Source organism: Symsagittifera roscoffensis, chromosome 10, assembly GCF_963678635.1.
Source record: "Symsagittifera roscoffensis chromosome 10, txSymRosc1.1, whole genome shotgun sequence".
In the NCBI taxonomy this organism is placed as follows: Eukaryota; Metazoa; Xenacoelomorpha; order Acoela; family Convolutidae; genus Symsagittifera; species Symsagittifera roscoffensis.
The window spans coordinates 15,177,281-15,190,490 of NC_087071.1; the positions used below are offsets into that span (position 1 = coordinate 15,177,281).

Here is a 13,210-nt window from a genome sequence, read left to right on the forward strand (position 1 = left end):
ATTGATCCAAAAATCAATTTTTTTTTTCAAAATTTTTTGCGGAAGTTTTTTGAATTTTCTAGTTTTTAATTCCCAAAATTGCGCTAAAAACTCCCAAATTTTTCTTTACCGGGGTGATGTTAAGTTTCCTGGGCTTAAAATACGCTTAAATAAGCTATTGCTCTTACTAATTATCTTACTAATTAGCTCAAAATTAGACCAAAAATCAAAAGGTTCCAACTGGTTTTTCTCGACAATGTAAAAAAATTTTGATTTTTTTAATGTCGTTTGAATCAAAATTTTTGTTTATGATTATCATTTTTGGTCAACCTGGGCGTTTGTAACCAAGCTGCGGTTAATTACCCCATAGAACCGGCAATATTCCTGCAAGTAGCAAACTGACCAGGCTCCAAAAAATCTGCTGTTGTATTCAGCAAGTTATTGATTGAAAGAGAACAGTTTTTTGGAGCAAAAAGTGTTTTATAATACGACTTTCATTCATGAAAATGGCACGATGAGAAAATTGCAATTTTTTTTTCCATTTTTCCAGAAACTGAATAGTTTAAAACGAACTCTATCAATTGTTTTCTCGTTTATCATTTTCCGGGATAATCTAGTGCTGTTGCGGTTACAGCGTAATAAACTTTAGTTCGGTGAATTATGTTTTAATCACTTGGCTTAACCCAAGATAGGGACAGATGGAAGTGCTTTTTCGAAATGCATATGTGCTTAAAATTGGTCCGTTTCGAGGTACCTTTGTTTTGTTCAGGAATTGACATTTTTGAACAAATGATTAGTGTTCTACAAAATTTTTTTCGCTGATCGAAAACTTCTTTTGTCCGGCCTTTTGTGGGTCTTCAATCATTTTTAAAACAAATATTGATTTTCCCTTTTGGCCTTCTCGTCAATTATATTTTCCTCATTCGTGACAGAAGTTTTTTGAAACCTTCAATTATTTTCTTATTTTCTGACTTATAACTATCAATGATAAATCACCGGAGACTACAGCATCTGGTTGCGTTGATATGTTGTAGAACAATTTTTTGTCAGTCTGTTTTAGTTTTTCCATTTCTCCCGGATAGATTATTTTTCGTGAAGCAGGATTATGGGTTCATGAATTGGTAATTTGTTTCAAAAAATAATCAGTAAACATAAAGGATTGATGATCATAAGTTTTGAAAATACTTTTTCAGTTGTAGCTTATGGGCTCTGAATGTCTCCGACAGACATTTTGAAGTTTTTTCAGATTGTGACTTTTTTGAATTTTCGGTTCATACCAACAATGATATTTCATAGGAGATCATTTTTTGATGAAAAGTTGTCGGGTTAGACTTGTACGTCGAGAGAGGAGCAATTAATTTTTCAAAATCGGATTGGATGTTTTTACGCAAGTGAAGCAGGGTTAGGGTGATAGCCAAAACGCCTATTATCTCAAAGAAAAACGCTGGGACTAAATCAATCCTTTTTAGAGGAACATTTTTTCAGTTTGAATAAATAAACTCAATTATTCAGCAGACCAGTCTGGAAAAATTGACGCAAGAAGGATTGACAGATTGACGAAGGCCGATTCATAAGATATGCATAAAATTGTACTGATGGTAATACAGAAAGATTTTATTGTATGTTCATAAGATTTTTAAAAAAAGATGCGCAAGAACATGCAAAGCTCAGCATCACAAAAACATCATCGATATGATGATACTTTTAAGAGAAGTTTTTATTCACTGGAGTGTTATCAAAGTGATCTTATCTCAGTGTGTTTTATTTTATTTAAATAAGTTCTTATCCATTTGTTTCTTTGAGGCAAGTCAGTTGAAAGATCCAATAACTAAAATCGGAAGTCTGGCTATTATATTGGATCTTTAGCAAACTTCAGGAGCCCATAACTGCTGTTGTCCAAAGCAAAATTATGTCACATGCTGCTACCCAGTTTTGAAGGAGCAAAACTGAATAGAAAAAACGAAGAGTATTTATAAATGTATTCTTTTTAATTCGAACACATTTAATATTAAAAGAACAGATTAAATCGACGAGTAAATGATTTTCTAAGTTTTTTCGAATATAAAAGCTTTTACTGAGATCAAATACATTCCATCGAAATATCCAGCTCCAACACTATTAGCTGCAATTGAACAATGACCAGTCATATTAAAAACACCCTATAGAATCACCAACCAGAAATGCCACAATTTGGACAACTTGAACATTAGTGGTGACAAGTTGTTGCTGAGTGCTGCAGATCATAAAAAGAATTCGCCATCAAACAACTCGAGAACGTCTGTTCTTATTTCTACATCGCTTTTTTAGAAGCCAAAAGAGCCAGGGATCTCTTCAACTATCCTTTCCTCATGGTAACTTTTATTAACGAACTGTCACTCCTAAATATTTTAATGCAACTTGTTAACCATATGAAATTTTTTGACCTATAGAAGTTATTGCAACGGTTATAAGCATATGAGAATTTTGTACTTACCGCAAAATTGCTCCTGATTACAGAAATAGTTGGTGGTTATATTTAAAGAAATCCGGAGCCACTAACCCGAAATAATTTAGATCAACCAATTATCAAACGCCAATCATAAAAGCAGCAACTATAGCACAATTAGCCCAAATAATCCAAAAAACCCAAAGTTTGAGCCCTACAACAGGCGGAGCAAACATGAAAAGAACTAGAAACTGTGCAAAACGAAGGCAAAGAACTACTTGTAACCCGGTGGTCCAAGAATATGAAAAGAAATCTACTTCAGTCATCAGAAAACGATTACGGAAAAATGGCGAAAAGTTTTCAAAGAGTAGCGATATCAAAGACAAGCATGAACAAAGCGTGAATGGCGCCGGTATCCCGACTGTTACTGCCTCTAATTCCTTAGGTTATCATTACGATGCGAGAAGAAAAAACATCGAATCTTCTGCCAAACTTCGAAATGTTTTGGCATCGAAATGTTTTGCCGACGTTGCCGCCTTTGGCTCGGAATCCCCATACGGGAAACAGATATATTGAGCTGCCGAACCAATTCTACGTATTGAGTTGCGACACGTGTAAAGTGAATAACACAGTCTTAGTCGAGAATCATTTCGAGAAACATTTGAAATGGACAAAAACGGACGAAAAAAGACAGGATTTTAAGTTCAAATGGACTCAGTGTGTGGATCAAATTGACTACCACCAGTTTCGAGATTATGAACAAGTCGTCAATCACATTAGTAACATCTCATGTTTAACAAGTAAAATCGGCCTCGTTGAGAGCTTGCGAGCCTACGAGCAAAGCATGCAACAAAAAGCTCTGCAAAGTCCAAACTCTTCCAAAAACAACGAGTTGAAACTGGCTGATTTTTTCAACGAAACTTTTATACTAAATAACAAGACGGAGAATGCTGCTTTCCGGAAAGCGTATAAGGCGGGCGAAACGTGGATTCGCAAACCCAGCGGGTTGAACCAAGGCATCGGGATATTTCTGGTTCGAAGTTTAGACGACCTCGATGCGAAGTTGAAGGATTGCAGCAGCAAAAAATCTCCACCCAAGAGGGAAACGAGTAATAAGTATGAAAGAATAATTCAGCGATACATCGAGCATCCCTTGCTACTAGACAACAAAAAAATTGATATCCGAGCTTACATGTTGATAGCATCGACTGCGCCTTTCGTAGTCTTCTACCACCCTGGTTATCTGCGAACCTGCATTGACGACTATAAACTAGACGATAATAGGTCCATTTTCCAGTTTTCCCCAACTTTTTCCTAAAAATGAAATGAAATATTATAGAAATTGATTAAATGGATTTTTGCATGTCAGAACTAGAGCAAAATTTTGTTCACTGATTCACACATCAGTTTTTGTGCAGTTTAGAACATAAAAAGTCACATTAAACACGTTTTCTTACAAAAAAAAGTTTTTTTTTTGAAAAAAGCTGTCAGGAAAACTAGAAAACTGCCGACAACAGTTTAATTGGCCACTTGAACAATCAATATATCCAAAAAAGTCATCCAAGTTACGAAAAGAAAAAAGATGACACAATTTGGAGCTACGAAAGAGCCAATGTGTATTTGAACCAATACTTCATTGAAACGAAAGGAATTGAAGAAGATTGGTGGTACAGAGTATTCGAAAAGCAGGCTAAGCGAATCATGCTTCACTGTTTCAATGCTGTAAAATCCAGATTGAAAACTCGAATTGGCACTTTCGACTTACTGGGTTTCGATTTTATGATCGACGAAAAAATGAAAGTGTACCTAATTGAAATCAACGTGCAGCCATCTTTGACAACTAATTGTCAAGTTCTGCACCAAGTTATACCTCCGATGGTCTATGAGTCAATTGACGTAGTGATGGAAATCTGGGAAAAGACGAGACGTGGCGTTCCCATTAATCCGATTCAGAGCAGGCGGAATATGGAAGTGTTATACAACGAGACTACTCAAAGCAAAGTTTGGACACGGAGGCAACAATCTACTAATAATGCAACCAACTTTACCAACGGCTCAACCTAGAAAGAACCATTAAGGATTAACTCAGATTGTAAATAATCATTTCAAATTTCTCTTATGTTAACTTTTTGCGTTTTATCTCTCTAAGTTTGCTTCGTTCCCTAATAAAACAAGACTGCTCGTATCAGAGCGAAGCCCTGCATGTTCCGACTGCCTTTTAAGGTTTATGAAGCAGTAATAACCTTAAAAAACTCAATTAAATGAAACAAAATGAAAATTTTTTTTTCTAAAATTTGCAAAATTTTTAATGAAAATCATCCCCCACACGCCGTATAAAGTACAAAAGGATAGATTTCGCTCATTGAAACTATTGAATTAAGGCAAATAAGATTTTTTCAACCAATTTGGAACAATTTCTAAGACGGATTAATTTTCCGCTTACGCGTTAATAGCGCGAAATATATCGCGCGTTAATTGTCCCAAATTGGCCAAAATGGCAATCTTTAAACCCCCATAACTTTACGAAAATTAAGCACAGGTGAAATAGCTTTTCGAATTTGAGATCAGTACAACAATCCCTTTCGAATGATATAAAAAATTTCCGTCAAAAACGGCTAGTTAAAAAGTCGAAATTTGTCAGAAGAAAAAACCCATACCGAGCACAAATATTCCGTTACTTTCGTATCAAAAGTCGGAACAACAAGACACTATTAAGTGAAATAATTTAAGTTGATAGTTTTCCATTTAATCTGCATGCAGCCTTGACTCATGTCAACACGTTTCTTGTTCTCATCCTACAGATCACATTCATATTCTATTGCTGAAAACTCTGTAACAAAATTCTTAGCTGAATTTTGTCTAATTGCTTCTGTTCCCATTTTTAAAGTAAACATTATAAAGAAAACACAAGACTGCTCGTATCAGGGCGAAGCCCTGAATGTTCCGACTGCCTTTTAAGGTTTATGGAGCAGCAGTAACAACATAAAAAAATTAAATGAAATAAAACATAATGAAATTTTTTTCTTCTAAAATTTGAAATTTTTTAAGGAAAATCATCTCCCCACACGCCATATAAAGTACCAAACGATAGATTTCGTTCCTTAAAACAATTCACTTATGGCAAATAAGCTTCATTCAACCAATTTGGAACGATTTATAAGACGGATTAAATCTCCGCTTACGCGTTAATAGTGCGAACTATATCGCGCGTAAATTGTCCCAAATTGGTCAAAATAGCCAAAATGGCAAAAATGGCAATTTTTAAACCCCATAACTTTACGAAAAATGGTTGCATGTGAAATATTTTTTCAAATTAACAATACCTTTTAAATGATAAAAAAATTCCTTCAAAAATGGCTAGCTGAAAAGTCGAAATTTGTCTGAAGAAAAAAAACCCACCCCGAGCACAAATATTCCGTTACTTTCGTATCGAAAGTCGGAACAATAAGTTTGTTCTACCAACTTAAAAGAAAAAAATTGGAAAACTGGATCAACTTAACATACAACCTCCCATTCCCACTCCTCCGTCAAAAGACCAGGAGGACCAAACAAGTTCTAAGTCAAGGCAGCTTTTGTTAAAAATGTTCTTCAAAAAGAGGTAACAAACTGTGACACAATTCCCAACTCCGAGCCATCAGAAATTAAAATCCATCAGAATCTGTAGAATTAAAAATTAGGAAAAAACAGTGGAAATATATCAATTCAATATTCAAACCAAAGGCTCGAAGTCAGGACAGCCTTTGAAGAAGTTGAAGTTCAAACCTAAAGTTGAACAAGACTGCTCGTATCAGGGAGCCCTGAGTGTTTCGACTCCCTTTTAGGGATTATGGGGCAGTAAAAACATTAAAAGTTAAATGTAATAAAACAAAATAAAGAACTTTTTTTTTCCAAAATTTGAAATTTTTTATCACCCCGCCCCCCACACGCCATATAAAGTACAAAAGGATAGATTTCGCTCCTTGTAACAAATAAATTATGGCAAATAAGCTTTTGGAACGTTTTCTAAGACGGATTAACTCTCCGCTTACGCGTTATTAGCGCGAAATATATCGCGCGTTAATTGTCCCAAATTGGCCAAAATGGCAATCCTTAAACCCCCATAACTTTACGAAAAATGATTACAGGTCAAATATCTTTTCAAATTTGAGCTCAAGACAACAATACCTTTTAAATGATATAAAAAATCCTTTAAATGATACAAAAATGGCTAGTTAAAAAGTCGAAATTTGTCTGGAGAAAAAAAACCCACCCCGAGCACAAGTATTCCGTTACTTTCGTATTGAAAATCGGAACAATAGGAGGTTCTATTTACAATTCAAACCAACATTATAAAACCTCATATTGTCTGTTTTGTAGAAATTCAAAAAACGGCAAAAACGGCCACAAGAAAGAATCATGTTGAAAACCAATGTTGAATGTTATCAAGCTTTTTGCTTACAAAAAACGTTTTTGAGCAGCAGCAAAAAATTAGACATTCGCTCATAAACATAGACCCAAAACATCATGATTCTAGATGCAAAAAGGTCCTATCAAAAAAGATAGAAAAATAGGTAATAAAAAAATCGAATTTCAGGCACCTATGCTTACTTCGAAAGCTAGTTGCCTTTTTAAAATAAGTTTTCAAAAAATCAGCTTAGTTTTCCATAATTTAAATTAATATCTATCCAACTCATGATAGAATTTAGAAAAACTGGAATTTTAATTTAAACCAGGTTGAATAACTGAAAATTAATAGAATCTCGAAATTTAATTAACAAATATTTGCTATACAATAAAAAGAATAATTTTTGTCGAACTTAAATTTAAAAAAAGTTGAAGGATAGGTCTTATGTTACGACTCTAGCCGAAATTCGAACCCACAAAATAATTTACATTAAGTCAAATTGTTTCCAAAATATCCTAACTTGAAATTGTACAAAGAGGCGCAGAATATTAGATATCAGGTTAGCGTTCAAATCAAGGTTCCAAGTCAGTCCAAAAGTAGTTATTCCAAGTCAGCCCATATTAAGTTTCAAAGACCGTCCTAAGCGATATTTCATCCTATGATTTAACCAAAAGTTCCAGATTAAGACTTTTTAAAAAACTATGAACGTAGATCAGACCTGCATATAGTTTCAATATTAAACTTTTTCAAAACCTATAGTTTTTGCCATCTAATTTGATTCATGAAAAAACTTACCTAGACTATCTTGCTTCGAAACACTTGGTCCTAAAATAAATTTGAAATTTTTGAAATTTGAATAACTTGAATTGCTTTCCCTAGAAAAACATAAACTTATCGCGAAACGATTCGTTCTAAGACATGACTTAAATTTTTCAAAGTCTCATTGCTTGAATGGTTTCAAAAGAATAACTAACATTTTGGCCATCCGATTCGCTTCATCAGATTGCATGAAAAATGTAAAATTTCTAGCTTGATAAGCTTGCCACACAAAATTTTCATAGTTTGCAAAAAAATTTTGGGTCCACAAAATAATTTGGATTATTTGAAGTTTGAGAAGCTTCAAAAAAAGCTAATTTTGTTGCCATCCGATTCTCTTCATCAACTCGCAATGAATATTTCAGAGTTTCATAACTTGAATAGCTTTCATAGCCAAACTTAAACTTTTTGGCACACTGATTCGTTTCAAGCAATAGCTTGAAATGTTTTGAAATGTTTCAAAACTTCATTGTTGGAATAGCTCGCTCAGAAAGTTTTACACTTTTCCTCATCGACTCGCTTCATGATATTACTTGCAATCTTTCAAATCTTCATAGCAGATTTGCTTAGATAAACTGCACTTCTTGCCATGCGATGAACTTCACGAAATAATTTGAAATGTTTCAAAAATTCATAGCTTGAAGGGCTTCAATTGAAAAAAATTTTTGACAAAAAAAGAAGATTTTGTCAAAGAAGGAACAAGTATTTCTCGAAGAAAAGTTTCTTAGCTGGACTAGCGTGCTCAGAAAATTTTTGACCTCTCTCCATCCGGTTCGTTTCATGAAATTATTAGAAATTTTCTATATACTCATAGCTTGAAAAGCTTGCTACAAAGTCTTGATTTTATTGCAAACTGATTCGGTTGGTAAATTAACTTGAAATACCTGAAATTTCATCGCCTAAATGGCTTCAAAAAACGTTTAAATTGGTTGGTACCTGATTCGCTCCTTGAAATAACTTAAAGTATCTCAAAGTTTCATATCTGGAGAAGCTTACTTAGAAATTTTTTAGATTTGTGCCATCCGATTTGATTGACGAAATAACTTGAATTGTTTTGAAGTTTCGTAGCTTGAGTTGGGAAAACTGAAACTTTCTGCGACCCTATTTGGTCTATGAAAATTATCAAATTGATTTCTCATATGGCTAAACCTAGATCTTAAAGGTTTCAAGGCTTGAATAGCTTGATCAGAACAACAACTATTTTTTTGCGAGCTGATTAATCAACGGAGACGTGCTTTCTAGTTCTTTCTGTTTTATGCTTTTTATTTTTGTTCGGCAATTCTTAACTATACCAGTGGCATTCGACCTTTCTTCCTTACAGAGTATCTAAATATTTGATATCACCAAGTGATTTTTATCTTCAGAAACATTGTCAACAACTCTAATGATGAAATTAATTTGGTTATATTAAATAATTAAATACTCTGGACTATCGTTAGTTTCTAAAAGAAGCTCATGGAACATTTTATTCTTGTTTCATAATCAAACCTCATCACTTCTGAGTTTAATATAGTCCCGCATCCAGTCATCGACAAAAGTGACCCTTAAAGCAAAGATATCTCCACCATAATAGTCAAATTCACCGTAATTTGCCTCCATCAGGCCAATATCACACTGATAGTCTAAGCTTTCCTTAAGTCCGAACAAGCAAATTGCTCTTCCCTCTTCATCAACGGAAAACATCGGTGATCCATTTTCTCCAAAGCAAGGGTCCCGTATTGCCTTTTTAACAATTTCTCTAGACTGCCTGCCGCTATTGTTGCCAGAGTATATAATGCAAAAATTACTGAACATTTTTAGGCATAAATGGGTCTCAAATTGATTCATGTGTGTTTGGTTTGAAGCAAATCAATTAGTTGCTTCAATACTCTTATCTACTAAAACGTTGTTTCAGGCCAAGCATAGTTTATTTGGGATCTCTTTTACTATTTTTCTTTTACAAAAGGGTTAGATTCGTTAATAGGTGCAAAACTCACTTATGCTCAATCGCGGAAAAGGGTGACAATTAGTTATTGGCTTTGAAGAAGGTGGGGGAGTAATTAACGAGACATAGACTTGTTAACTTTTTGAGCTGATTATACAAAAGGTTTATAAAAAACAATGAAACTTTCCGATCGGGTTTCTTAATTCTGAAAATAATGGCGATCGAAAAAAATAGTTTTCAACGAAACATCATAAGACGCTCCAATCGAGATATCAACTTAACAAGCTAGGGGTAATTTTAATTCCCCAAATTTATCAAACATATTGTATTACTAAAAAGCAATATTTTCTGAGCGAAGTTTTTGTCAAGACTATTTAAAGGATGCGGTCAAAAAATGCAAGGTTTTGTTCTTTTACAAATAGTCTCAATCACTTAACTTTATATGTCAAATAGTCTCCTACATCTCAAATTTTATAATATTAATTTCCCGAAGGCAAGCAAAATATTTCACATTCACCTTTTTTAAGTCAACAAATAAGTTCCATCTGAAACTGACACAAATTTAGCTATTCAGTTTAGGTAAAGGATAAATGAAAAATCACGAATATAACTTAAGTCTACACAAATGCCCTGACACCTCCTGTCCAGTTCTCCAATGATGTCATCCAGGGTGTTTTAACCCCCATAAGAAATTGACACATCCCTTTCTGGAAGTTAGTGCACCCCCTTCCCCCCTCCTCCACGCCTCTCTTCTTTGAGCTAGGTATTTTTTGCTAGTACTCTTCTTTGTCCTAGTACTACGGTCCTATGCATTACCCACACCCTCCTCGTGGTCAAGTAACTGTTTGCAGAGGCAATCCACCGGTCCGGCATGATTGTGAAATTCGTTTCTATTGTCATCTCTCGCTGATTGTGATGATGTTCACCTAAGGTTTCACGTCCGCCCATATCGCACTGGTAAAGAAACGTTTCCGCAGTAATCTGGGTGGTTTTCAACAACCTGGCATTTTTCCTTGTTGGCTGGAGTCGTCCTATTCAGTTGACTTGATATTCCGCACTGATTTTGATGCTTATACGGGTGCGGTTGTCGATGTTTACACCTAGACTTTGGAGTGGACATTGTCACTTCTGCTTTGACCGATAAATCTTGTCTGCCGAGTCATATCTCTCAGATTCCAGATCCAACGAGTATCGCACCACCATTCGATCTGACTCCAATACTTCTTCTGCTCTTCTGGAAGCGATTTTGACACCAGGTTCTCCATTTTGTCTGCAAGGACAACTCAATTTTCAGTGCACTATGACATTCGTTGGGAACAAATTTTTTGTTTTATGTTCGGATAAAGGCTATGTTTTCTTGACAAGTTTTCTGGTAACGCATTTCTAGTTACTGTATGCAAAACATGTTAGATTTTCTGCCCAAATGTTTTTCAAATTGTGAGCACCTTTTTATTTGATAAATTGATGTCCAGATGTGTGTGTGTGGTGTACACTCATCATTAAAGTGCCGCCAATAAATTGGGCTTTAGTTTTCAAAACGAGTACGCCATGAGGTTTTTCCTAAAAGTTCTAATACTACTCTCGACGAACAAGGTCGCTCAATGATTTCACACCGGCGCAAATATCATCACGAAATTGTTTCTTGTACAAATTTTTCTGGTACAACTTTTGATCTGGGCAATATGTGCTATTCAGCTTAAGTCCTCTCCTGCTATAGTCAGTTTCGCTATTAATTATGAATCATGTCAAGCAATTCCTGCATGTCAAGCAAGGTTGTAGGAAATGTTTTCGATGATACAAAAGCCGAAGGTTGTCGGTTTTGATTCGTGCTTTGCATATTTATGGAATAAATTCCCTGGAAATTGGCCCTGGGTATGACAAATAAGAATCTGAAACATCGATTTCTCAACCATTTTCAATGGCTCAATTAATTCTCAATTACTGCAGTGTTCAGTGCGATAGGGTTTTTAAGGCAAACTCTGATCAAACGACAGATTTGAAACCCGTAGTTTGAATTCTTAGCTTCTTTCTCCTTTCAGTTTCTCGTCGAGAGTTTGAAGTGCCCATGACATCCTTTGCTATCAAAAAACTGAATTTTCTTTTCTTCCGACTTCAAATTTGTCAATTTTTTTGCGGATAATTTTTCAACTAAGACTTTATTATCCAGATCTGGTACTTTTTTTGCTTCACCCACGCGCTGTCTGAATTTTTAGTCTATCACTTTTTATTTACTTTTTCTGGGACAAACGCTGAAATCGTGTTTAGTCATTGAAAAACCGCGTTTGTTATGTTGGTTTTGCTTCCGAAATACTCGATAATAAAGGTATCTATTTCCACCCATCCTATATCCACCTACCCTTACATAATTATTCTAGAATTGCCCCCAATCTTTTTCTTGAGGCGTCATATTGTACTCTGATTTCACATCAAAACAACAATTTTTGACAAAACCATTTTGTTCTTCATGGCCTTCAGAATGATGTCACATGAGTTGAATCCAACACAAACTTGATTGTTTTCTTTTCAGATCTCTCAATAGTTCCATGGTAGCTGCCATTTTTGCAACAAGTCTAAAGAATTGATTAGTTGACCAATGATGGATCTCTGATTTCTCCGTTGGTTTATTTTTCACAAAACCTTCTGGTTTGTTTTCGTTTCCTTCACTTTCCTAGATGAGCCATTTGAAACTCACACATTTGATTGATTCTTCCATAAATGTACAATTTGGTTAATGTCCGCTTTTTTCAATTAATACTTTAAGCATGTTCTCATTTTCCGCCGAAAGGCAATTATCGGATTTTTCTGGCTGCATAAGTCATATCTCCAATTATACGTGGACCTCTGAAATTGACCTACCATCAAGTCCGTCACCCGATAGAGCTAATCTAATCCATCTCATGCTAGAGTTCGCAAGAAATATTCTAAGCTCATAAATTTCGGCTTTAAAACGGTGCGACCCTTTGATGTTTCCACCCATAATGCTAGCCTTACAATGTCTACTTGTCGCCCACTAAGCATCATCTTTAAGATTACATAGTTTAGATGGACCTTTGAGAACGGATCTGTTGTTTTTTCACATACTGCTTACGCCGGCAAAAAAAATTAGCTATCTGTATGTTTTGCTAATTTAACAATAGATTCTTCTTTAAACAGGTTTTCTATTGATTCTCCGACCTTCGGCTATAAATTTTGGCGCTTTCCCTTTTTTTATTATAAGTCTCTGAAAGTTTTCAGGTTTTTCATCAGAACATAAGTTGTACTGGTGATACTGGGCACGGATCCCCGTCTCCGCACCCCCATTTTTGGCTTTATTCTTTTCCGTTTCGCTGAGGCCCCCCTATCCCGATATGTTTGTTAGGTCGACCCCGACGAATTGATTTGCTCTCTGTCCCGATGAATTTGAACATCAACTCGCTTTTTTCGCTCACAACTGAGAAGGTAGGGTCATCATTCTTTGCATTCGATGGGCTTTGTATTTGTCGGATTGAACATAAAAACATCCCAAACAACAACCTCTTTTTTTGACCCGAGACGACACCACGGGATCAAGGTGGTAGTAATTGCTCAATAGAACTGTTCGAAGCTTTCGCTTTCGCTTTCCCTTAGCTTGGTGAAAATATAATGAACATTCCGTTTGTTTCATTCGTTTCTTTCAAAACGTATCCCCTGCCTTGCTCTCGTT

At 35.2% G+C, this 13,210-nt stretch overlaps 2 protein-coding genes across 2 annotated transcripts in view; one reads left to right on the forward strand and one right to left on the reverse strand.

Annotated features, from left to right (window-relative positions):
- Positions 1–13,210, reverse strand: part of LOC134855618 (kinesin light chain 1-like) — a 238,833-nt gene that overhangs the window by 207,489 nt on the left and 18,134 nt on the right. The gene's annotated exons all lie outside the window — the stretch shown is intronic.
- Positions 2,862–4,487, forward strand: LOC134854989 (protein polyglycylase TTLL10-like). Its single transcript, XM_063871369.1, has 2 exons — positions 2,862–3,688; positions 3,922–4,487. The coding sequence occupies exons 1-2, from the start codon at positions 2,862–2,864 to the stop codon at positions 4,466–4,468; spliced, it is 1,374 nt and encodes a 457-aa protein (XP_063727439.1). The 3' UTR covers positions 4,469–4,487.

Excerpts from the sequence above, each read along its gene's own strand:
- LOC134854989 (XM_063871369.1), top strand. The coding sequence starts at position 2,862 with ATGCGAGAAGAAAAAACATCGAATCTTCTGCCAAACTTCGAAATGTTT. Across the intron at positions 3,689-3,921 it reads TATAAACTAGACGATAATAG|TTTAATTGGCCACTTGAACA; the intron begins GTCCATTTTCCA and ends TGCCGACAACAG.